The sequence below is a fragment of the Podarcis muralis genome, chromosome 5, assembly GCF_964188315.1.
Source record: "Podarcis muralis chromosome 5, rPodMur119.hap1.1, whole genome shotgun sequence".
In the NCBI taxonomy this organism is placed as follows: domain Eukaryota; kingdom Metazoa; phylum Chordata; class Lepidosauria; order Squamata; family Lacertidae; genus Podarcis; species Podarcis muralis.
The window spans coordinates 21,555,433-21,579,589 of NC_135659.1; the positions used below are offsets into that span (position 1 = coordinate 21,555,433).

General features: G+C 43.8%; 1 protein-coding gene across 5 annotated transcripts in view; it reads left to right on the plus strand.

Annotated features, from left to right (window-relative positions):
- The window catches only part of LOC114598659 (receptor-type tyrosine-protein phosphatase C), an 82,648-nt gene extending 68,989 nt beyond the window's left edge, over nt 1-13,659 (plus strand). For all 5 annotated transcript variants that reach the window (XM_077928378.1, XM_077928379.1, XM_077928380.1 and 2 more), the window contains 11 exons: nt 317-442; nt 2,003-2,160; nt 3,171-3,306; nt 6,157-6,306; nt 7,029-7,119; nt 7,247-7,383; nt 8,244-8,378; nt 8,607-8,729; nt 9,659-9,840; nt 11,169-11,304; nt 12,136-13,659. In XM_077928378.1, coding sequence (XP_077784504.1) covers nt 317-442; nt 2,003-2,160; nt 3,171-3,306; nt 6,157-6,306; nt 7,029-7,119; nt 7,247-7,383; nt 8,244-8,378; nt 8,607-8,729; nt 9,659-9,840; nt 11,169-11,304; nt 12,136-12,408 — 1,647 coding nt within the window. In that variant the 3' untranslated portion in view covers nt 12,409-13,659. The remainder of the gene's footprint in view (nt 1-316; nt 443-2,002; nt 2,161-3,170; nt 3,307-6,156; nt 6,307-7,028; nt 7,120-7,246; nt 7,384-8,243; nt 8,379-8,606; nt 8,730-9,658; nt 9,841-11,168; nt 11,305-12,135) is intronic.
- Nucleotides 13,660-24,157: the final 10,498 nt, after the last annotated feature.

The window sequence follows — 24,157 nt, forward strand, 5'->3', positions numbered from 1 at the left end:
AACCCTGGTCTCCGAGGCCCTAATTTGGCACTCTTAACTACTATATCACATATTGGAGCCATTCCTACTCAGTCTTACAGAACAAAGGGTTGAACTGCAGTACCAACTGGTTTATTTTATGCCATTTTTAGTTTGATAATTTGAGTTTTAACGGCTGGATCTTGGTTACTTTTATGCCTGCTTTTTTATTTGTAAGCCATTTCGAGCAACTCCAATGTGGAGGAGAAAATCAGTGTATACAATTTTTTAAAGTAAACAAATAAATGCAAACCTATGTTAGGGCCGGTTGCAGTTGATGGTCCTTGCGTTTCCACAGGTCAAATGTGCCAAATATTGGCCATCCATGGAAGAGGAGACCGCATCTTACGGAGACATCGTTGTGAAGATAAACGAATGTAAAGTGTGCCCCGACTACAACATTCAGAAGCTGCACATCACAAACGTAAGCACGGCAACACTTGCAGAGCTTTGCATAATCTTGCCTTTGCAATAATACTTGTGTAAAAGAGGTAAATAAGTAAAGCAAATAGTGGTTTTCCAAGGACCACCAAGCAGGTAGTGCGCAGCGACAGGAGAGGGGAAGCGGTGAGGCAGCAGGGAGGTTGGCATGGTGCGAACATGCCACCTGGAGGAACAGACTGGCTCTGCTGGTGCATTTGTACCATGCCAACCTCACCACCAACTTGCCCACCCCTTCCTAGTGGGACCCTAGTGGTCCCAGGCCCTAAGGAAGTTAGATTAGCTTCAACTAGAGCCAGGGCCTTTTCAACTCTGGCTCCGGCCTGGTGGAACGCTCTGCCTCATGAGACCAGGGCCCTGCAGGATCGGATTTCTTTCTGCAGGGCCTGTAAGACAGAGTTGTCCCTCCCCGACCTGGCCACAGTGATCCATGCGACGGTCACCTCCAGGCTTGACTACTGTAATTCGCTCTACGCGGGGCTGCCCTTGAAGCTGACCCAGAAACTCCAGCGGGTGCAGAATGCTGCAGCGAGGCTTCTCACGGGGTCTCTGCCATGGGAGCATATTCACCCAGTGCTTTTCAAACTGCACTGGATCCCGGTGGAGTACAGGGTCAGATTTAAGGTGCTGCTTTTGACCTTTAAAGCCCTTCACGGCCTAGGACCCTCGTACCTACGGGACCGCCTCTCCCGGTATGCCCCCCGGAGAGCCTCAAGGTCCGTAAATAGCAACACTCTAGAGGTCTCAGGCACTAAAGAAATTAGATTAGCCTCAACCAGAGCCAGGGCCTTCTCAACACTGGTGGAACGCTCTGTCTCATGAGACCAGGGCCCTGCAGGATCTGATTTCTTTCTGCAGGGCGTGTAAGACAGAGTTGTTCTGCCTGGCCTTTGGCTTGGATCCAATTTGATTCCCTTCCCCTCTTTCTTTTTCCTTTTTCCTTTCTCCTCCTGTGATGAGGCTGCATTTTAATATTTTAATGTTTCGATATTTTAATTGTTGTATTTTAATCTTGTTTTTAAGTTGTATTCATTCAACTTGTTTTTATTATTGCTTGCTAGCCTCCCTGAGCCCGGCCTTGGCTGGGGAGGGCGGGGTATAAATAAAAATTATTATTATTATTATTATTATTATTATTATTATTATTATTCTGATAACCCACAGTGATGCCAGTGACAAGAGGTAAGGCTAGTACAGCAAACCATGACGGGTGGAATGTGTCTCACTTCCCACTCTCTTAAGCACTATACTTCGCCTGCTCTTCTACTAAGCAGATATTTGGTTAGGAGGAACATGGCTCGTGGTGCTGTATAAATATGCCACTGGAGGAATCCTCTCGTGAGGCTTAATCATAACATGCGTTGCTCAGACAGACCAGTGTAGAAGTCCATCCATGTTCTCCCTCCATTTCTGGCTAAGCCCAAGGAAGCCGGAGAGCATTGTTCACCACTTGGAAGGTGGGCATTCCCACTCTTTCTTTGCTCTTTATATTTGCAATTGAAACGACAGTGGCGAATGTTTACATGCACTCCTTTTCATCCAGAGAAGGGAAAAGACCACAGGAAGAGATGTGACCCACATCCAGTTCACCAGCTGGCCAGACCATGGAGTCCCTGATAATCCCCATCTCCTTCTCAAGCTCCGACGCAGAGTTAACGCTTTCAGCAACTTTTTTAGTGGCCCAGTTGTGGTCCATTGCAGGTAAGAATTAGCTCTCTGCTTAACTGAGGCTGGGTCTATAGGTGCTGTAGAATGAAGTGATAGAATTCTAGACTGTGCTACCTGTATTCAGATGACAACAACAACAACCTTATTTATGCCCCACCCATCTGGCTGGGTTCCCCCAGCCACTCTGGGCTGCTCCCAACAGAATATTGAAAATACAATAAAACATCAAACATTAAAAACTTCCCTAAACAGGGCTGCCTTCAGATGTCTTCTAAAAGTCAGATAGTTGTTTATTTCCTTGACATCTGATGGGAGGGTGTTCCACAGGGTGGCCGCCACTACTGAGAAGGCCCTCTGCCTGGTTCCCTGTCACCTCACTTCTCGCAGTGAGGGAACCACCAGAAGGTCCTTAGAGCTGGACCTCAGTGTCTGGCCTGGGACACTTTGGGATACTATTTCTGAATGCTCCTCAAACTCCCTGTAAGTAAAGCAGACACATACACATCAGAGAGAAGGGTGCTTTAACACATTCTCCCTGGTATGCTAGTTAACTGTATGCAGGGAACTTTTTTCATATACATAGGAGAATATTCAAAAATGTGATTCTTACTCTGAAACGATGCAAGTCACTTCTGGAATTTTACAGCCTCATTTCCATGTAGTTCTCTTCCCTATCTGAAGTTACAAAGAAAACTGAATCAGAGAACATTATCACGTGTGTACACTTCTACAAGTACTGCTATCTAAACAAACGCATACACACACAGACACAGATTTTGCCCTGCCCCTCACAATTCTTACTGCTGTTAACCGTACCTACAGAAATGCACATCTGATCTTGGTCAGTGTTTGCTTATTTTCCTCAAATAGCTTTAAAAAGCGAACGTATTTCCCTTAAGTCGCATATCTTACAGCAAAATCCAACATAAGTATGCTGGGAAGAAAGCCCCATTTATGTTCAGTGGCCCTAACTCCAACGTAAGTGTGTACAGGATTGCAGCCACAGTTATCCGCAATGTATTGCTTTCTCTCCTCCTTGTCAGTGCTGGTGTTGGGCGCACTGGAACCTATATTGCAATTGATGCAATGCTGGAGGGCCTAGAGGCTGAAGGAAGAATGGATGTCTATGGCTACATTGTCAAGTTGCGGCGGCAGAGGTGTCTTATGGTGCAGGTGGAGGTATGCTGTCAGAGCTTTGATGGTCGACCATATATATATATATACAGTGGTACCTCGCAAGACAACTGGGACGCAGGTGGCGCTGTGGGTAAAAGCCTCAGTGCCTAGGACTTGCCGATTGAAAGGTTGGTGGTTTGAATCCCCGCGGCGGGGTGCGCTCCCGTCGTTCGGTCCCAGCGCCTGCCAACCTAGCAGTTCGAAAGCACCCCCGGGTGCAAGTAGATAAATAGGGACCGCTTACCAGCGGGAAGGTAAACGGCGTTCCGTGTGCTGCGCTGGCTCGCCAGATGCAGCTTGTCACGCTGGCCACGTGACCCGGAAGTGTCTCCGGACAGCGCTGGCCCCCGGCCTATAGAGTGAGATGAGCGCACAACCCTAGAGTCTGGCAAGACTGGCCCGTACGGGCAGGGGTACCTTTACCTTTTTTACCTCGCAAGACGAATGCCTCGCAAGACGGAAAACTCGCAAGACGAAAGGGTTTTTTGTTTTTTGAGCTGCTTCGCAAGACGATTTTCCCTATGGGCTTGCTTCGCAAGACGGAAACGTCTTGCAAGTTTGTTTCCTTTTTCTTAACACCGTTAATACAGTTGTGACTTGACTTCGAGGAGCAACTCATAGCACGCGGTGTGGTAGCCTTTTTTGAGGTTTTTGAAGACTTCGGTGATTTTTGAAGCTTTTCTGAAACTTTTCCGACACCGTGCTTCGCAAGACGAAAAAAAAACCCGCAAGACGACAAAACTCGCGGAACGAATTAATTTCGTCTTGCGAGGCACCACTGTATGTGATTATTAGAGCCTGTTGATGATCCATCTAGTAGGAAGATTGATTCACTCAGAAAATATTTTGGTAGGGTAAAAAAAAGAAAAAAGGGGTGGGGTTTACTTGTAGAGGTATGGATTCACACTGGGACAGGTGCTGGCATCTCCTTCCCCATATATTGTGGGACTCTTTTTTTAAAAGTTATTTTTCTTAAAGCTTGAAAAACAAAGGAAGAACAATATACAGAAATGAACATCAAATGTCAAGCATTTTTAACATAAAAACTAAAAGAAAGTAAATAAGGAAAAGAAAAAGACTTCCGTTTCTCCTTCTATCAGCCTTAAAAATGTATGCAAAACTCTTGCTCCAGAATAACATCAATCTTCTGTTTCCCATAAGCCAAGCTCTTTTCAGTCTTCAAACCTAGATATCACAAGCTCATTGTCCTTTTGGTGCAAAAAATTCCATAAGGGGCTTCCAATCATTAATAAATTTCAACTATTATTTTTATATTATTAAGTGCGGCAACTTTGCCATCTCAGCCAAACCCATTAATTTCAATAACCATTCTTCCATAGTCAAATCAAAAAAAATTCCTTCCAGTAGCACCTTAAAGACCAACTAAGTTAGTTCTTGGTATGAGCTTTCGTGTGCATGCACACTTCTTCAGATACGAAGATACATTCTTCCATAGTAGGTAATAATAAATCCTTTCATATTTGTGCATATGACAATCTTGCCTCTTGATTGGAGCAGGTGGTCCATTGCAGTCCCACCCCTTCTCAGTTATTCCAGCAGTAGTGCGTCTCTCTGCTTTCTGGATTTCTTGCGATTAGAGTCTAGTAAGCAGCACCCTGCTTTCCATTGGTTGGTGGACGACTCAAGCAATATACCGTAATTTTTGCTCCATAAGACGCACTTTTTTCCTCCTGAAAAGTAAGGGGAAATGTCTGTGCGTCTTATGGAGCGAATGTGTGGTGATCACTGGCTCCCTTTCTGGCCCCGCCCCCTTGCCCAGGCCTCCATTGTTGAATGTTCTGCAGACAGAGGCTGTTTGTTTCCCCAGCGACATGTGACTGGCTGATTAGATTATCTGTCTGGAAACCGTAGAAACGGCTCCCTTTCCTTTCCTAAAGAAGTTACAGAACTGTGTGGCGAACCCCATAAAAACAGGATTTTTTTCCCTTTGCAAAGTAAGCTCAACAACTTTGAGCTGATCCTCAAAAAAAGGGGCTTTTCCCCTTTGCAAAAGAAGCTGCACAACTGTGAGCTGATCCCCCCAAACACGGGGCTTTCCCCCTTTCTTCCTCTAAAAACTAGGTGCAGCTTATGGTCAGGTGCATCTTATGGAGAGAAAAATACGGCATTTGCTCACTGGTAGGAACTTTAAAGAGCTGACTTGAGTGGTCCGTTCATCTGTATGGCATGACCACAAAAGATGGCAATTCCCCAAGTGCTACAGAAACAAATGTGGAAGGATGTCTTCAAAGGAGGGATGGGGAGGACATTCTCTCTTCCTGAGACAATATGCTCTTCTTTGAAATTTGCACTTCTCCCAATTCCCCCATCACCAAATTATGTATATAGTGTGCCTATATTAGTAAAGATAACAGCAGGGAAAATAGGATACAAATGTCACCTACAGCCCTGCCCTTTCCTCGATTAAAGGGGTGCGTGCATATTGTTTTGGTTTGTCATTTTGGTACGTATTTTTGTGTGTTGTTTAAATTGTAAACCGCCCTGTGATCTTTGGATGAAGGGTGGTATAGAAATCTAAATAACAACAACAACAACAATAATAAGGAGAAATTCACAGTAAGCTGGTGCAGAAATGTGAACTGAATTTAAGAATAGAGGAATGAGGAAGACTACCCCAAAGTATACACTTGGCCCTTGCGGAAAGTGCAACCTTATCTAGAGCAAGTCTTCCTAGCCTACAGAGGCATCAACTCAAAGAGCCTCTGTCTTGTCAGGATTCAGTCTCTATTTGCTCTGTATACTGCTGTAGTCATGGAATTGTATCTACGTTTCTTTTAACTGGAATTTTTCCATCCTGCAACTGGCATAATCTGGAATCCTGGGGAACATCAGTCACAGTACATCTTGATCCATCAAGCTTTGGTTGAATACATCCAGTTTGGTGAAACAGAGGTCAATATCCCAGAACTACACAACTGCCTCAATTACCTGAAGAAGCGAGATCCTGCCAGTGACCCATCTCCACTGGAAGCTGAATTCCAGGTAAATTGCTCTCAGTAAAAGTTACCGTATTTTTTGCTCTATAGGACACACTTTTCCCCCTCCAAAAGTGAAGAGAAAATGTGTGTGCACAGAGAACTTCCGCTGTGGTCCGGGGGCTTCAGGCAGCTATCCGCAAGCCTTCAGAGCGCAGCAGGAGTTCCCACCATGCTCCGAAGGCTTGCGGATGACCGCCTGAAGCCTGAAACCCCCGAAGCGCAGTGCGGACGCCCACTGCGAACGCTCCAGGGGCTTCAGGCAAGCCTTCGGAGCACAACAGGAGTTCCCACCGGGGTCGGTGCACACTGATCACTCTTGCTCTCCAGGCTTCGCTTCGCTGGAGAGGCGCTGCACAGTTTTCCCTCTCTGCGCAGCGCCCCTTCAGTGAAGTGGGAGGAGAAATGGAAGGGGCTCTGTTTCTCATGCCGCTTCGCTGAAGGGGCGCGGAGCAGAGAGGGGCAGAATAATTTTTTTTTCTGTTCTCCCCCTCCTATGATCCGATGCGTCCTATGGTCCGGTGTGTCCTATAGAGCAAAAAATACGGTAGTTGAATATAACCCTCTGCCTCTCAACAGCTTATTGTGGGCCCATTTCATTTTGTTCCTCCTAGACTGAAGTTGGGAAGATGATTGCGGAGCAAAACTATGTAGCGTAAAGAGAGAAGAACGCTGAGTGATTATTTAGCATTTCTACTTAATAATCTCTTCTATATTTAATTTCTTTAGCGACTGCCTTCATACAGGAATTGGCAGACACAGAGAGCAGCTAACAGAGATGAAAATAAAAGTAAAAATCGGAGTTCGACAGTCCTTCCATGTGAGTATTTGAGGAGGCAGAAATAACTGTAGATTTCACACACTTGGTTTCTGTGACAGAGGGTTGACATTAACTCCTTGGAAACTATCTAAATGGCATCCTTTGCCCTGGCTTTCTTGCCCTGCAGATGACTATAACAGAGTTCTGTTCAAGTGTGAAGAGGAGGGCAGCCGAGAGAGTGAGCACGATTCCAACGATGAGGATTCAGACGAGGAGAGCGAATGCGAGGAGCCCAACAAATATATCAACGCTTCCTATATAACTGTATGTATGTTTGGATAACATATCCGTCTCATAGGTTTTAAGTCACATTGATGTAACTATTGTCCATTGGAATAGCGTATTTTGGTGGCGCTGTGGGTTAAACCACAGAGCCTAGCACTTGCCGATCAGAAGGTCGGCGGTTTGAATCCCCGCGACGGGGTGAGCTCCCATTGCTCGGTCCCTGCTCCTGCCAACCTAGCAGTTCAAAAGCACGTCAAAGTGCAAGTAGATAAATAGGTGGGAAGGTAAACGGCGTTTCCGTGCGCTGCTCTGGTTTGCCAGAAGCGGCTTAGTCATGCTGGCCACATGACCCAGAAGCTGTACACCGGATCCCTCGGACAATAAAGCGAGATGAGCGCTGCAACCCCAGAGTCGTCCGCGACTGGACCTAATGGTCAGGGGTCCCTTTACCCTTTACCTTTAAAGTCATTTTAAACACAGAACCAGTTTTTAAGTAGCAACCAAGAGATGAGGTCTGGGTTTTGGTTTGCATTTTAAATGCCAGCTTTATAGCCAAGGTTCCATTCCAGCTGCACAAAATGATAAGTTATTATCACTTACTTTTTCAAAACTAAACCACAAGGTGCCATTAAAAAATAAACAAAACTAATGGCGACTAAATGCCTGACATGCAAATGAAGGTGCAGAACAATATGCAAGTTTTTAAATGTTTTCTACTGATCTCTCCCAACTGAACTACAGATGACTGAATTTGGTTTATATTACACAGAGGAAAATTAAAAGATTGGATTTCCCCCTTAACTTGGTATGAAATCAATCCCTGTGTGGCGTCATGCATCCCACCACCCATTTATCTGCAACAAATTCAGGTCTTTCTCTCTTCCTCTCTTTTTTTAAAGGGCTACTGGCTTCAAAATGCAATGATAGCAACCCAAGGGCCTCTCCCAGAAACCATTGGTGACTTCTGGAACATGGTGTATCAAAGAAAAGTGAAAGTTATCGCTATGCTGACGGAGCTGAAAGATGACACACAGGTTAGTCTTTATGAGTCTGCAATATGGCATGGTGTCTCCCCCTAAGAAATACCAAAACTCTTTTTTTTTTCTACTACTCAGGCTTTTGCTTGTCTTTTTGGGACAAACAGCAATGGAATACTGATTTGACACTCTCATCTCTTCTTTCCAAGTGCATCCCCTACATCTTCCAGCTCAAAGCTACAGTGCTGGGAACCAGTGATTTTTTTGCTTTTCTTCATTTTCTAGGAATTCTCTGCACAGTACTGGGGAGACGAAAAGAGGACCTATGATGGTATTGCGGTTGAACTGAAGGATGTCAACCATTGTTCCAGTTATACTGTCCGTACCTTTGATGTAACACACGTGAAGGTAAATACACAAGGACTGGATTTCTTTCCAGTTCCCCCTTTTTGTTTCACTTTCAAAAAATTAAGAGAGAAAGTGAAAAGGGCTGCCATTCACCTCCACTTTCTCCTGTGCGCCAGGCTGTTGCATCTGTAATGTAATTATGCCATTCTGAACCATATTTCTGAATTTGCAATAACAAAACAGGAGCATACCTGAGCCATATTCTCATTCCTTACACCTGCCAGGCATTTGTCTTGTGATGTGGAAGCTGCTCTCTGTGGTGAGATGCCACACCACAGTGGCAATGCCCAAATGCAAAAGCCATATGGGACACACAAAGCGTGTTCTCCCTCATGGAGAGCACGTGTTGCGGTGGGGTCTGCCAGGCCACCCCTCTGTTGCTAGGCAGGGTTAGAAAGATGGCCTGGGGCAATAATTGGATGGTTGGGTTGCTGGGGTAATTTCTATGTTGCCAATTTGGTCGGAGGGATCAAAGCTTTTATATTCTGTGCACGCGGCTTTGAGCTTTCTCTTTTGCTGCATGCACCGGATCACCCGCCCTAGTTTTGGGAGTTTTGCGCTGACCTTGCTATGCCTGTCATGGGGTCATGTTTCAATATTTTAATGTTGTATTTTAATCTTGTTTTTAAGTTGTATTCATTCAACTTGTTTTTATTATTGCTTGTTAGCCGCCCTGAGCCCGGCCTTGGCTGGGGAGGGTGGGGTATAAATAAAAATTATTATTATTATTATTATTATTATTATTATTATTATTATTATTATTATGGTGAATTAGCTCAATATCTCTGGAACAAATCCCCAGGTATCTATCTGCACAGGAGTGCAATTAATTTCATTCTCTAAATGGTTCTCAGCCAAATGACTTCCACTCCCTCCGGGTTTGTTTTGTCATCTTTTGAAAAACCTCCCCTTTCATCTGTTTCTTGCAGAGGAAAGAAACCCGAAAAGTGTTTCAGTACCAGTACCATAAATGGAAAACCTTTGTTCTACCAGAGAACCCGAAAAGCTTAGTCACCATGATCCAGGACCTTAAACAGAAGCTCCCACCACCAGATGTAATAGCTGAAGCAAATATGCGGAGCAGCAATGTCCCCCTTGTTGTTCACTGCTGGTAGGTGTAAACTTTGGAGATATCGGAACATGCTTTGAGGCTTGATTTCCATTTTTTCCTCTCCAATTTCTCTCAACATTCTATATATGGTATGGAATTTGGTTTGATTTGTCTGTAATAAGTCCAGAACTCTCGTCTCTTTGGTTTGGGCTGGGTCACAATGTACATTTTCATACCTTGTGGGCACACCTGGAAGATTATAATTCTATGTGCCCTGCCCCCTGCATCCCTCGTAAGGTAAGAATAAGCATGGGCAGTGGGTTTATTGTGATGGTATTCACAGACATGGAGTACCATCTCCTCTTTTAGTTTTTTCTCAAGGCAGCCATTTTGTACTGGCGCCCACGGCACTGTTATCATGATGAGTACCAGAACCTCATTTTTTTTTTCTTTAAAAGGACTGAGTGCAGATCTTTTAAGGCTGATCTCACTGGTTACATAAGCTAAGATAAGCAGAAATTCCTCAGAATGTATTTTGCTGAGAAAATTCGCGAGATTTTTCTTTCCCCCCCTCACCCTCCTTACTAGAAAAAGAAGGCCACTTTGAGCTTAGCTCACACAGAAACCTCAGTGAGGGGCTTTTCGACATCCCAAATGCCATTGGAAAATGCCAGGATCTGTTGTGCTGTGTTAGGCTACAGATGCAGCCAGTAAGAAGATGCGGCAGTAACACTCTGTGTTGGCCACACTAGACAATTGGTTTTCATTTCTCATCTTGAAAATGTGTTTAGGTATTCCATGCTGCAAAATAAAATATATAATTTAACATTCTTTCAATAACTGGCTATATCCTTTCATGTTCATATTTCAGGCTTTGGCCTGAAAAGAATTAATAAAATAAAATGTGATCTCATCCAGGTCACAGCCCTTCCTAACTTAACCGAGTTACATTACTGAATTGTACTTTGGCTTGTAATGACTACATGTGGCAAGATGCTACAGCAAGCCTTGAGATTGTGAATAGTCTGTTCCTGCTCTGTATGAAATATCACCATTCCTTGTATTTCCAATATTCTGCCATTGAGTACCATTGCACATGTAGCCAAAGAGCACAAAGAGTACAAGAGGATCAATGTTTGCAGAAATATAACTATTTGTTGGGGAGATATCCCAAAACAACCCAATGACGCCTGAGCAAGCTCTGTGGCCACTAAAGGCTGATTGTTGAGATGGAAATGCAGAAAATTGGTGGTTGTGGCGGTCATGGTGTCCGCAGTATTTGGCTGCAGGTCCCACTTATATCATACTATTTCAAAGCATTGCTGAACTTTCTGTCATATTGCTTCTGTAGACTAACACGGTTGATTTCCCGGAATATCATTTTGTAGTGATGGTGCCCAGCAAACAGGAGTATTCTGTGCTTTGCTGAATCTCTTGGAAAGTGCAGAGACTGAAGGCGTAATAGATGTTTTCCAAACCGTGAAATCTCTCCGTCGAGCCCGGCCAGCAATGATTTCCTCCTTTGTAAGTGGATCAAACTAAGTTGAGTTGTTATTTGGGAATAATACTACAGATATCACTGCAGTTCAGCAGATGGATCGAGCTTTTCTTTCTTTCTTTCTTTCTTTCTTTCTTTCTTTCTTTCTTTCTTATAATAATAATAATATTTTATTTATATCCCGCCCTCCCCAGCCGAAGCCGGGCTCAGAGCGGCTTTCTTTAATCAATTAATTAAAATATTCATATCCTACTTTTTAAAGTAAACGATTTAAGGTGGCTAGCAAAACTTGGCTTAAAACAATAAAAATAAAACAATTAAATGCGAGTGCAGTGAAAATGCAGACTGGCTCTGTCGGTTTAAGTAATTAAGTACTGTGTTTTAATGTTGAAACCCCATATTTTTAAATGCTATAGATCAGGCATGTCCAACTCCTAAGAGACTGCAATCTACTGCCACTATAAAAAAAAACCTGGCAGTGATTTACCCATTGGATTGACCAAAGTTGTTGAGCTTTTTGAGCTTGCCTGCTATAGATCAAACAATGCTAGATTAATGCAGGGAAGGTTGGTAGTGAGAGCCTAGCTGTCTTTCAAAGAGGCGTATCTGCCATTGTTTAAGGAACCCATGAGAAGCTTCCTAGGAACTTGGGCGCCCTGTAGTTTCATTAACACCCACTGTTTTACACCAGCAGAATTTGATGCCAAGAAGCCCAGCAACCACACTTTGCCTGTCTCCCAGGCTTCGTGCTCCCTGCTCAGGGAAACCACTTGAGATAGGAAGAACAGTATAGGACACCATTGTGCCGATAGTCATGCTGCTTTCTCTTTCCCTTCTTTGAATTCCTTCCTTTTTAGGAGGATTATCAGTTTTTGTACGATGCTATTGCCAGCGTGTATCCCGCCCAGAATGGACAGCTGCAAAAAAACCAAGAACACAAAGTGAATATTCCAAATGATGTAAAGGAAGACGAAGGGGCTAACTCTGTTACCGTTGATCTCTGCCTTCCAGTCCAGACAAGCGGGAATAATGTGGAAAAGCAGGAAGAATCTAAAGCAAAGGATGGATCAAGAGAAGCAGAAAGTTCTTCCAATGGACCCACAAACCCAATTTTAACTGAAATAGCCTAAAAGCTTATTCTTCCCTTCAAGGCTTCTGTACGTCCTACAGATGGCTCATTCAGCAGCAAATGTTGGGGGAATCTTCTCTCTCACCACACAATCCCCAAACTCTTGTTTTCTTTAGAGAAAGGTTTTTTTTAATGAACTCCTGAAAAGATTGTTTCCCCGCAAAGGTACGCAATAGGTCACTTGAAACTTGTAGATAGCTTCAGCATACTGTGAATTGTGCATGTGTGTTTTTGTGTAGAGTCGCCATCTTTAATCGTTTGATGACATTTGCACTCTTTGGGGCGTGTGGTTGTTGTTGTTTTTTAACTGTATAGTACCAAGCTCTTTATTTTCTTTTTTACAAGTTGGTATTTTACATAGCACTGAAAGAGGAAAGGAAATCTTAACTTGTTTGTGTTTGTTTGGACAAAAGAGAAAAATCGCTGGCACAGTTTAGATACGTATCACCAATCATATGCAACTACAGATTTAAATGTACAGGCAGATAGCCAAAGCAAAGTACAACACTTCTAGATTAAAGAGACTCTTAAGACAAGGTTGGGATATGGCAGAAGAAAATGAAGATCAAAGTGTGGGGGCATGGGGGGGTTAGGTTTAGAAAATTACACTGGGCACCCCTAGGTACTTGTTCTTTGTTGGTGTCTGTCTGTCTTGGGAGACAATGGAGATGAATTCACCTTTGGGGGTGAAGTTAAACTATTGGAAGGGAGAGACATGTAACAACTGGGACAGATGAAGGCGTAAATTATATGCTGTTTGGGGAATGAGCCCTCCGGTGAGCAGATGGTAGCATTGGTGCATACACAGCACAATGCCCATTGTAGACATTGAGCATTTTCTAATACTGAAGTAACCGTACTGCTGCAAGATTTTTACAAGACTTGCATTTCTCGAACCTGCCTCAAGATGTCACTGTGTTCATAGATATCCAACTGACTGTTCCCCTTAGGATGTGCAAAAAGGTTGCTTGTAAGTTATGAACACTGAATGTTTTGCAATTTGCTAGACGGACATCAGTCAGTTTACTTGGTTTCCACATGTTACCACACCTGAAATATTACAAACACACACACAAACACACACACAGAGTTTTCTTTGGCTTGAATGAAGCTTTTCTTAAAATAGGTTTTCTTTTTATTCTTGTATATGCTACTCTTCCTGAAATTATGCAAATTTTATATGAAAATAAGTTTTATATGTTTTATTTCTATTTCTACTTTGAAATAAAAATAATATATCAGATAAAAATAACCCCTCAGAAATTATTCTGAGGCAAAGAAAAGGTTTGGCATCATTTTAATAAACAAGGTGGGTTGAAAAATACACACACACACACACACACACACACACACACACACATTACAGGTCATCCTAAATTGCTGTCTTCTGCAACACAAAATATATGGTTTTCAGGGCCAAACTACATAGGTGTTACAAGGTTATTAGCATTTATTAGTCACTCAAAGCAACTTACAAAAAGTTGTAGTTTGGGCTGTACAATTCGTATTGGTGCTGTGGCACTGAGGAAAGCGAATAGTATGAGTGGCGCTCATCTCGCTTTCAGGCCAAGGGAGTTGGTATTTGTCCATGGACAGCTTTACGGGTCATGTGGCCAGCATGACTAAACTGCTTCTGGTGCAACAGAACACCGTGGCGAAAGCCAGAACTCATGGAAATGCCATTTACCTTCCTGCCACAGTGGTACCTATTTGTCTACTCACACTTGCATGCTTTCAAACTTCTTGGTTGGCAGGATCTGGGACAGAGCAATGGGAGCTCACTTGGTTGCAGGGATTCGAACCACTGATCAGCAAACCCAAGTGGTTTAGACCAAAGCGCCACCTGCATCCCTTGTATCTAAACCTAAATCACTGCAGACACAAGGCTACATTTTTCCTTCTACAGATGGTGTGCATTACTCCAGCACACCTTTGCAAGTCAGATTGCTATTATGATTATGATTATATGATTATTATTATTATTATGATGCTTCCTTTAACATTCTTGATATTTGCCATGAGCAGAAAGTAAAATATGAATGTAGGCCTCCAAGTATAAAGGTAAAGGTAAAGGGACCCCTGACAGTTAAGTCCAATCACGAACCAATCTGGGGTTGCGGCGCTCATCTCACTTTACAGGCTGAGGGAGCCAGCGTTTGTCCACTCTGCAGACAGTTTTTCTGGAACATGTGGCCAGCATGACTAAGCCGCTTCTGGCACAACGTAACACCATTTACCTTCTCGCCGGAGTGGTACCTATTAATCTACTTGCACTTTTTGGCGTGCTTTCGAACTGCTAGGTTGGCAGGAGCAGGGACCGAGCAACGGGACCTCATGAATGTAGGCCTCCGGGTATAGGGTGGTGTATAAGTTGAATAAATAAAGAATAAATAAAATAAAGCTTAGGGGGAAATTCGTGTCAACTCGGGTTCACCTGACCTCCATCCAGTGCTAAGAAGAGGCCTATGGGCTAAGAAGAGGTAGGACACCAAACATCACAGCTTGTCTAATAATTACTTTATGGTACTTTTCTCTGGGTCCATCTCAGGTAGGTATATGTGACAGAGAATTGTCCCTGGGTATGTAGATAGTCTAAAACCTGTGAGAATAGCAAGGTATCAAATATTTTAATGGTAATTTGGCAGGAGCAGAATTAGGGTCAAGCAGTAGATGAAGGAAAGGTGGGGAATTGTTTCACAACAGGTGGGGAGATAATAAAAAAATATACTGTACTAAGAGGGACAGCTGTCCGTCTGTTTCAGGTGCCCAAAGGTGTCTTACTAGGTTTCCATGCAACTCCATTGTTTGTCCACTAGGCTGTGCTAAAACATTTCAAATAGAATTTCATCTTTAAAACAAAAAGTGCTTTGAGACAAATACTTAGGCAGCGGCAGTAAATGTCCGCTGAAAACTTTTATTTCTGCAAACCTACCCTAGCATAGAACTTAGCCTATGTTTGTCTTAAAAGTTTTATTGATTTTATCTGTTTCTATTATTCTCCTGTCTTAACAGTGCTGTAGATTTCGGCTGTGTTTTATAGAAAATTTTATTGTGCATGCCACTTAAGAGATGAAACAGTCTGTATAACTTTTTTTTCTAAGTAAGTAAAATAATACGGAAAGAAGGATGAAACCTGTGCTTCTTAATTCACAGCCATTGGTGCAAATGACAATGAGATTGAAGTTGCACCCTAGCCCCACTTACCTGGGAGTAAATCCAATTGAATTCAATAAGACATATTTCTGAGTAGACATGGTTAGATTGCACTGTAAGAAAGGGAGGACTTTTATGGTGGCACTAAAAATTTGCAGGGTCTTTGCTTAACATGGGGGTGGAGAAATTGAGGTCTTCTTCAGCTCCCATTAGCCGGCATGGCCAAAAGTCAGAGATGATGAGGTTTTTAGTCAAACAACAGCTAAATGGCCTCAGCTTCTCCATCCTTGGCTTAAAGGATAAAAATAGTTTCACCCTGTTTTCAAGCTTGGTGGGTATTATCTGGCTGAGGGACTCACACCTAACTTTAAGCTGCTAGCCCACTGTGCAGGATCACGGCTGTTGTGTGTGCCCAGTTTCCCAAGAATCAAAGTATTTCCATAATGAGACTCCCAATCTTTTTTTCAGAGGTCTGCAACTTGTTCTGTGTTTTTTTTTTTAATAGTGGGGGTTAACCCCCCCCAACTCCAGTGCCTCCTCAATATGTATCATACTTCCTTCATGACAAAACAATACAGGTGCATCTATATGTATAGTGGTACCTCGGGTTACATACGCTTCAGATTACATACGCTTCAGGTTACAGACTCCGCTAACCCAGAAATAGTGCTTCAGGTTAAGAACTTTGCTTCAGGATGAGAACAGAAATCGTACTCCGGTGGCGCGGCGGCAGCAGGAGGCCCCATTAGCTAAAGTGGTGCTTCAGGTTAAGAACGGTTTCAGGTTAAGAACGGACCTCCGGAACAAATTAAGTACTTAACCCGAGGTACCACTGTACATTAAACGGAGCGTGCTGCCAGGGCCTTGAATTTCAGTTTGTGGTCACTGCTTCCTCTGACTTCATAAATGTAAGATGGAGGATAAGACGAGGAAAGCTTTTAGCTACGTCTCTGCTGAGGATGGCACTATTCTGATGGCCATGAGAGGAGACGAGGAAGTTAACTCACTCCCCGTTCAGATATTTGCATGGGCTTCGCAAAGACTTGCACAATGCTTGCCTTTGTAAGGGAATGTGCAGAACATCTATACCTAGAATCATAGAGTTGGAAGCGTTCCTAAGGACCACCTCCTAGCCCAACCCCCTGCAATGCAGGAATATGCAGGTGACCCATACGGGGATCAAACCTGCAACCTTGGCATTACCAGCACCATGCTCTAACCAACTGAGCTCCAGTATGAGGCTCTAAAACAGATGAGAAAGCCCCTTAGAAAGAGCCCTGTGCCAAGCCTGGCCTGGCCTGGCCTGGCCTTGCTTCCACTCTCCCAGCCTCCTCGCTGAATGGCCACCCAACCAGAATGGGGAGGAGGGTTTGCACCTGCCAAGTGCTACATCGGCCAGTCGGGCTCCCCACTGGCAGTGCAGCATGGCCCCGAGAATCCTCTGTGCCCTGCGCTCATCTGGCAAGTGGCAGCAATAAGGCTTGGCCGATGCAGTGGGTTTTGTTTACCCTCTGTGCCCCGGGCACCAGCAAAGGACACAATGCTGCTGCCCTGTGGTGTGCTTTGAAGACCTCACAATAACAGGAATGGGGAACCTGTGACCCTTGAGATGTTTCTGGACTCCAACTCCTGGTAAAGGTAAAGGTAAAGGGACCCCTGACCATTAGGTCCAGTCGTGACCAACTCTGGGGTTGCAGGACTCATCTTGCTTTATTGGCCGAGGGAGCCGGTGTACAGCTTCTGGGTCATGTGGCCAGCATGACTAAGCCGCTTCTGGCGAATCAGAGCAGCGCACGGAAACGCCATTTACCTTCCCGCCAGAGTGGTCCCTATTTATCTACTTGCACTTTGACGTGTTTTTGAACTGCTAGGTTGGCAGGAGCAGGGACCGAGCAACGGGAGCTCACCCCGTTGCAGGGTGAGCTCCGCCGACATTTTCGATCGGCAAGTCCTAGGCTCTGTGGTTTAACCCACAGCGCCACCCGCATCCCCCAACTCCTGGTAGCCCTAGCCAAAAAGGCTTGCAACATCTGGAGGGCCACAGGTTCCTCACCCCTGCCTTGCTCCTTTGGGTCTCAATTTATGGAGCCCCTCAGCCCCTGACTTAATCCCTAGCCATTCCATTGTTGTTGCCCCCAATGCATGCTTCTTAACATGGACACATTTGGGGCTGCAGCAGGTCACCTACAGTAGACTGTCCCTCCCTACAATTTAATCACATGGTATTTAAATGAGTTTAGAGATCATTTGTGAGCAGTCCATCACTCCTGTAAAGGGTGACTTTAGGCAGCAGGACAGAGAGTGGTGATCCTTCAGTCCTTTAATCTTCTATTGAACTGCACAGTAAGGCAATTTCAGCCTCTGGAATTCTTTGAATGCACACAGGGCTGGCTCTAACTTTCGGCAGGGTGGAGCGTCTGCCTTGGTGATCAGATTCTAAGGGACAGAGAGCAGTGGTGAGGTGTTGGAAGATGGAACTGTGTGTGCGTGTGGCGGGATTTGTGCCCTCTAAACTAGCCATCAGGTATCTGGATTGGTGGAGGATGGTGGCCAGTGCCAATTCCCAGATTCAATTGCCAGTCCAGTTGGCTTCTGTAAATGGAATGGGAGGGATGTGGAATGTTGTTGTTGTTGTTGTTTAGTTGTTTAGTCGTGTCCAACTCTTCGTGACCCCATGGACCAGAGCACGCCAGGCACTCCTGTCTTCCACTGCCTCCCGCAGTTTGATCAAACTCATGCTGGTAGCTTCGAGAACACTGTCCAACCATCTCGTCCTCTGTCGTCTCTTTCTCCTTGTGCCCTCCATCTTTCCCAACATCAGGGTCTTTTCCAGGGAGTCTTCTCTTCTCATGAGGTGGCCAAAGTATTGGAGCCTCAGCTTCGGGATCTGTCCTTCCAGTGAGCACTCAGGGCTGATTTCCTTCAGAATGGAGAGGTTTGATCTATTTGCAGTCCATGGGACTCTCAAGAGTCTCCTCCAGCACCATAATTCAAAAGCATCAATTCTTTGGCAATCGGTCTTCTTTATGGTCCAGCTCTCACTTCCATGGATGTGGAATAGTGGGGCCTATTTCCATCTGAATAAACATGGACAGGATTGTGCTGTGCAGCCCACACCTTAAAATGTTAAGCGCAGATGCAACAAAATAGATTTGCAAATGTACATCGCAAGTACACCCTTCAGGGAGCTGCGATCAGCATATTTTCCATGGAAAACCTAGATTTGCCACTGTGCGATGTGTGAATCATGGGATGGGATTCGTTCTGTCAAAACAGGCACTTCTGTGCTCAAATAGAAAATCAAATGCCAACAAATCCAAGGTAAACAGTTGTAACGAACCAAAACTGAAATTAAAACCATACTCCAAAAAAGTAAAGCAAACAGGAAGGTGGATATTTTTTATATATTTAAAAAAACCGTATTTGAAATGTTTATTCACCCCTATTGGCAACATTCTGAAACTGAACCATAAACTACACTGATACCCATGCGCTGCAACGCAATACTTTTCCACCCAGAAAGAAGAATGCAACAAAGAAACCTGCAATGATTTCAGGCTTTGAAATAATCCAGTGCAAATTAAGGCCTGTTGCAAGTGGTTTCAGGATAAAGACCACACAGGCAGGAAATGCTTTTTTAAAAAAAAGAACCTGGGCTAAATAAAAACAGAAACGTAAGAACAGGATATAGTTCGAGCTGGGCCAAGAAAAGAAAAAGGAAAAAGAAACTCTGTCTTTGCAGGTGTTCATCTGTTAGGCTGCTGGACGTATTTGGGGGGAAGTGGGCATGCCAGATTAAACAACAGACGTTGCTGCCAACTGTATGTTTGCACAGCCTCATTTCAGCAGAAACTTATATAAGGTTTTGCCATCACAAGTGCAAAGCTGATAGTTTTAAGTCATGCATTTGTGCACAAAAGCTTGCTTGGACCAGTTCACATAGAGTAATTTCTCTCTCTCCATTGGCATGTCTTTTATTTTAATTAACAAATAAGAATAATAATTTTAACCACAACAACAAACCGCTGCCAGTTGACTTGAACAGCAACAATATCCCACCAGACTTGTTTTAAATGTACAAAACTAATTCAGGCAGTCCAAATAGGTGTCTCAACAAAACTGAGCAATGATAAGTCCTGCATTCATAGAAAGGCTAGTGAGATCTTGAAACCTCTAAGTGAGAGTGAACGAATATTTGCCCTTCCAACCTTACAGCGTGAGCTACCATCAGGGTTCCCAGAATCCATTTTTTTTGTCCCTCTGTTAGTTCTCACACCAAAGAAATATAATTTAAGAGTGTGCGAACATCCACAAATGCAAAGGATTTCTATCAAAGTTGGCATCTGCAGTAATCTCTGACCAGGGAGAAAACACTACAGGGCATTTCAGCACAACTTCTCCAACATTTATCTATCTAAACTAACCAATTCTTTCCCATAAAGCGCTATTAGTTTTGGCCCAGTTCTCCAATCTGTTAAGGTCATTCTGAACCCTGATTCTGTCTTTGGCAGCACTGGCAACCCCTCCCAGTTTGGTGTCATCTTTCAAACTGGATGAGCATCCAGCCATTTGTGAGCACTCTGGGTTTGGTCAGTCAACCAGCTCCAAATCCACCTAACATGTTACCAACTTCTCCACAAGAATACCATGCTTAAAATGTATATAGGAAGTGCAGTGTAAGTGATGGAAGTCAATCAATGAAATTTTATTATTATTTTCATATTGAGATACAGTGGTACCTCTGGTTACATACGCTTCAGGTTACATTCGCTTCAGGTTACAGGCTCCGCTAATCCAGAAATAGTGCTTCAGGTTAAGAACTTTGCTTCAGGATGAGAACAGAAATCGTGCTCTGGCAGCACGGCAGCAGCGGGAGGCCCCATTAGCTAAAGCGGTGCTTCAGGTTAAGAACAGTTTCAGGTTAAGTACGGACCTCCGGAACAAATTAAGTACTTAACCCGAGGTACCACTGTATTTGTAGAATAAATTTGGAAGAAATTCTTCCAACTTTTCTTCTTCTTCTTCTCTCTTTATTTTTTCTTCTTCTTTTTTCTTTTCTTCTTTTTCTTTTCTTTTGTTCCTTTTTTATGTATATGTGCTTATTTGAAGTGTATATGTGTGTATGTATTTGCAGTGTTTTGCTTATATTGTGTAACAATTATGTTAAATAAAATAAATATCCTGCCCTCAAAATAAATAAATAAAAAATACCATGTCAAAAGAATACATTGTCAAAAACCTTACTGAAATCTAGTTGTTTGCTCACCCTCCTACACACACACACACACACACACACAAGCACACTGCAAGCAGCCTTGGCACTCTCTGCTTGACATAGGACCAGTCTTGGAAAGCCAGCCATAAGTTGCCAGTGCTCTTGACACAGAGTAGCACTGACAAAGGTGGGGAGGGGGGTTTACATAGGCCATTTACCTTCTGTACCCAAGATTAATTTCTCAATTATATGAGTGATGAGGTGCACTTGCATTTAGCCCCCCCTTTCCACTGCCCAAAATTACAGAATTCTATTCCTAAATCAAATAGACCTTGCTTTTGCATGTGTGTGCTTAAGGGCAAAGGAAAACCAAGTCAGACTAATATTTGGGGTGCTGCGTTCATTTTATATGTTATTGCTTTAATAATAACTAGCTGTGGTGTCAGTTCAATAAAACATTCCCTCTTAAGGCCTGGCAGAAGCCCTGTTTGGGTGTTCAAGCAACAGCTGGGGGGCAAGTGTGTAAGGAGAGAAGTGTGTGTGTGTGTGTGTGTGTGTGTGTGTGTGCCAGCCCTCTCCCCAGCAGCTCCAGCCCACGTGTGTCTCCCAAGCCATTCTGTGATGGGCAGAAAGCTCTGAAAGGAAGCTTTTAAGTCTGTGTGGATGGGCACGCTAAATTCTCTGCACGTTCCTGTGGGGGTTAGAACATGGTTAGAAGTTCCCTACCTCCTCAGTGTAAGAAGCCCTGTGGTTTGGGATTGGGTCTTGCACACTGTGCCCCCTTCACACAAACACTTTGAACACTGGTGTGGGACTTCTGTTATTTTACTGGTTACATTCTGTATTGCTACCTCCAAAGGGTAGTTTCATCACACAATCCTGTACTGCACATTATACCATCTCGTCTGTTTAGACTCAGCACTATGCATCAGCACGGCATAAGATACTTTTCCTATGCGCAGGCTGCTTTGTGTTCAGACCACTGTTCCATTTTCTGTACCTTCTAAAGTTCATAACAAAGCCCTTTACACATGAGCCATTCCCCCCACCCCAAGGCTTAGTAAAATTCTCCCTTACTGAAACTGGAATCTGTTTGCTGTTGCCTATCAAGGAATCCTGCACAATCACTTTCCATCATCTGTTCCAATGTCCTCCCCACCACCAGCGCGCGCACAAATGCACACACTTTGTATATAGTGCTTCATTATAAGTCTGATGCAACAGCTGTTAGTGACCATGTGACTGATATGGTTTTCCAACAGATGTACAAATGATAACCCATCTATGAGAATATCTGCTGACCTGCCCAGCTCTCCACCCTCACCCTCTCTCTCACCTCAGGGTTCTTTAGAAACCAAAGGACTTACTTTCCAGCTCAACACTAACTTGCCAAATGGGCAGGAGCCAGGCTGCTCCTATAGGCTAGGAAAATGTGGCACTGCCTAAGGGCAGAATTATGGAGGCAGAGGCGGATAAGGCTAGACATTTCTGAATCATCAGGCATATTAGCTATGAATACACAGGGAAAGCAGGCTGATACTGGTCTGCCTTCACTGTAGTCATGTGGCCAGCAAAGGGATGCATGTCCCTGGTCTAGCTGATGAAGTTGGGCTGGCTCGCCCTTCCCTCTGTGAGGGCTTCAAACCTCCCCACGCCTCCACCCCAGCTGCCCAGTCCAGCAGGGAGCACAATACTTGCCCCACCCTGGACACCAGCAACCCGCCCTGCGCCACTCTATGTGTGCACCCAGAACGTGCACCTAGAGTTAAATCAGGAATGATAGACTGGGCAAGAGATGTAGGACATAATATATTGTTTGAAGATTGTGGAAGAAAGGGGTTAAGTTCACTGCATGTACGATATTAAAGGAAAATATTGTGAAAATGATGTATAGATGGTACTTAACTCCTGTAAAATTAGCAAAGAGTTTGGATTTGATATCCCGCTTTATCACTACCCTAAGGAGTCTCAAAGCGGCTAACATTCTCCTTTACCTTCCTCCCCCACAACAAACACTCTGTGAGGTGAGTGAGGCTGAGAGACTTCAGAGAAGTGTGACTGGCCCAAGATCACCCAGCAGCTGCATGTGGAGGAACGGGGAAGTGAACCCAGTTCACCAGATTACGAGTCCACCACTCTTAACCACTACACCACACTGTTGGAAATGTAAAGAAAAAGAAGGTACCTTTTTTCATATGTGGTGGACCTGCCCCAAAAAGAACTCTGGGAGAAGATTTATAATGAGCTGAAAAAAATGTTGAAATATACATTTATTAAGAAACCAGAGGAATAACAGGATTGGAATTGCCCAAGAAAGATGTTAAATTATTTTTGTATGCCACAACTGCTGCTAGAATTTTATTAGCCAAGAATTGGAAAACACAAGAAGTACCAACAGTGGAAGACTGGCAGATGAAGATGATGGACTTTTCGGAGCTAGCCGACCTGACTGGAAGAGTCCGCGATCAGAAGGAGGAGGATTACCAGGAAGAATGGAGGAAATTTAAAGACTATTTAGTTAAATATGTTAAATTAACTTAATTAGACAGCTTGAAATTACCAGATAGGCCTAGGATTTAAATATTTGATATGATGAATTAACATGTTTAAAGTTGAATTGTTTAGAAAGAAATATGATAAGAGATTAAGTTAATCTTTTAAGAATTTAGGTGTTGGAAAAATGATACACACTGAAATCCAACCAGGGGGATACGAGGAAGTCACTTAACAATGTTATGAAGTTTGATTCAACTATGGTGGAATTTTATGTTTGTTTATTTGTTTGTCTTGGAAAAAAAATTCTGTGGAAAATCAATAAAAAAATTTGGGGGGAAAAACAGAATGTGCACCTTAAGGCCCTGAAGAAGGCTGGCCTAAGAAATTGCAGACAGGTCCAGCCAGGTAGGGTCCAGGTGACTAGGCTACGAAAGCAACCAGTTGCTAGAACACTACAGTCCTTAGCTCTCTGCAATCCAGCGTCTCGTTCTTACACCCTGACTGACCCCTGGGCCATTAGAGTAGATTTCCCCAACCAGCTTCTTTCCAGATGTTTTAGACTTCAACTCCCACCAGCTCTTTAGCTATGCTGGTGGAGCCGATGGGAGTTGTAGTTCAAAATATATGGAGATTAAGCGAGAGGTAGGGGAAGCCAAGTGTAGATAATAGTGGGTTAAGATGGGCATGTAACCTCACCTGCAATGAGGCTGCTTCCTGTGGTCTTGGCTTCAATGGTCGTAAAATTTTTTACTTAACTCACTATCTGTAACATGGTGGATTAAAATATTTTACTACAGTGGTACCTCAGGTTACATATGCTTCAGCTTACATATGCTTCAGCTTACAGACTCCGCTAACCCAGAAATATTACCTTGGGTTAAGAACT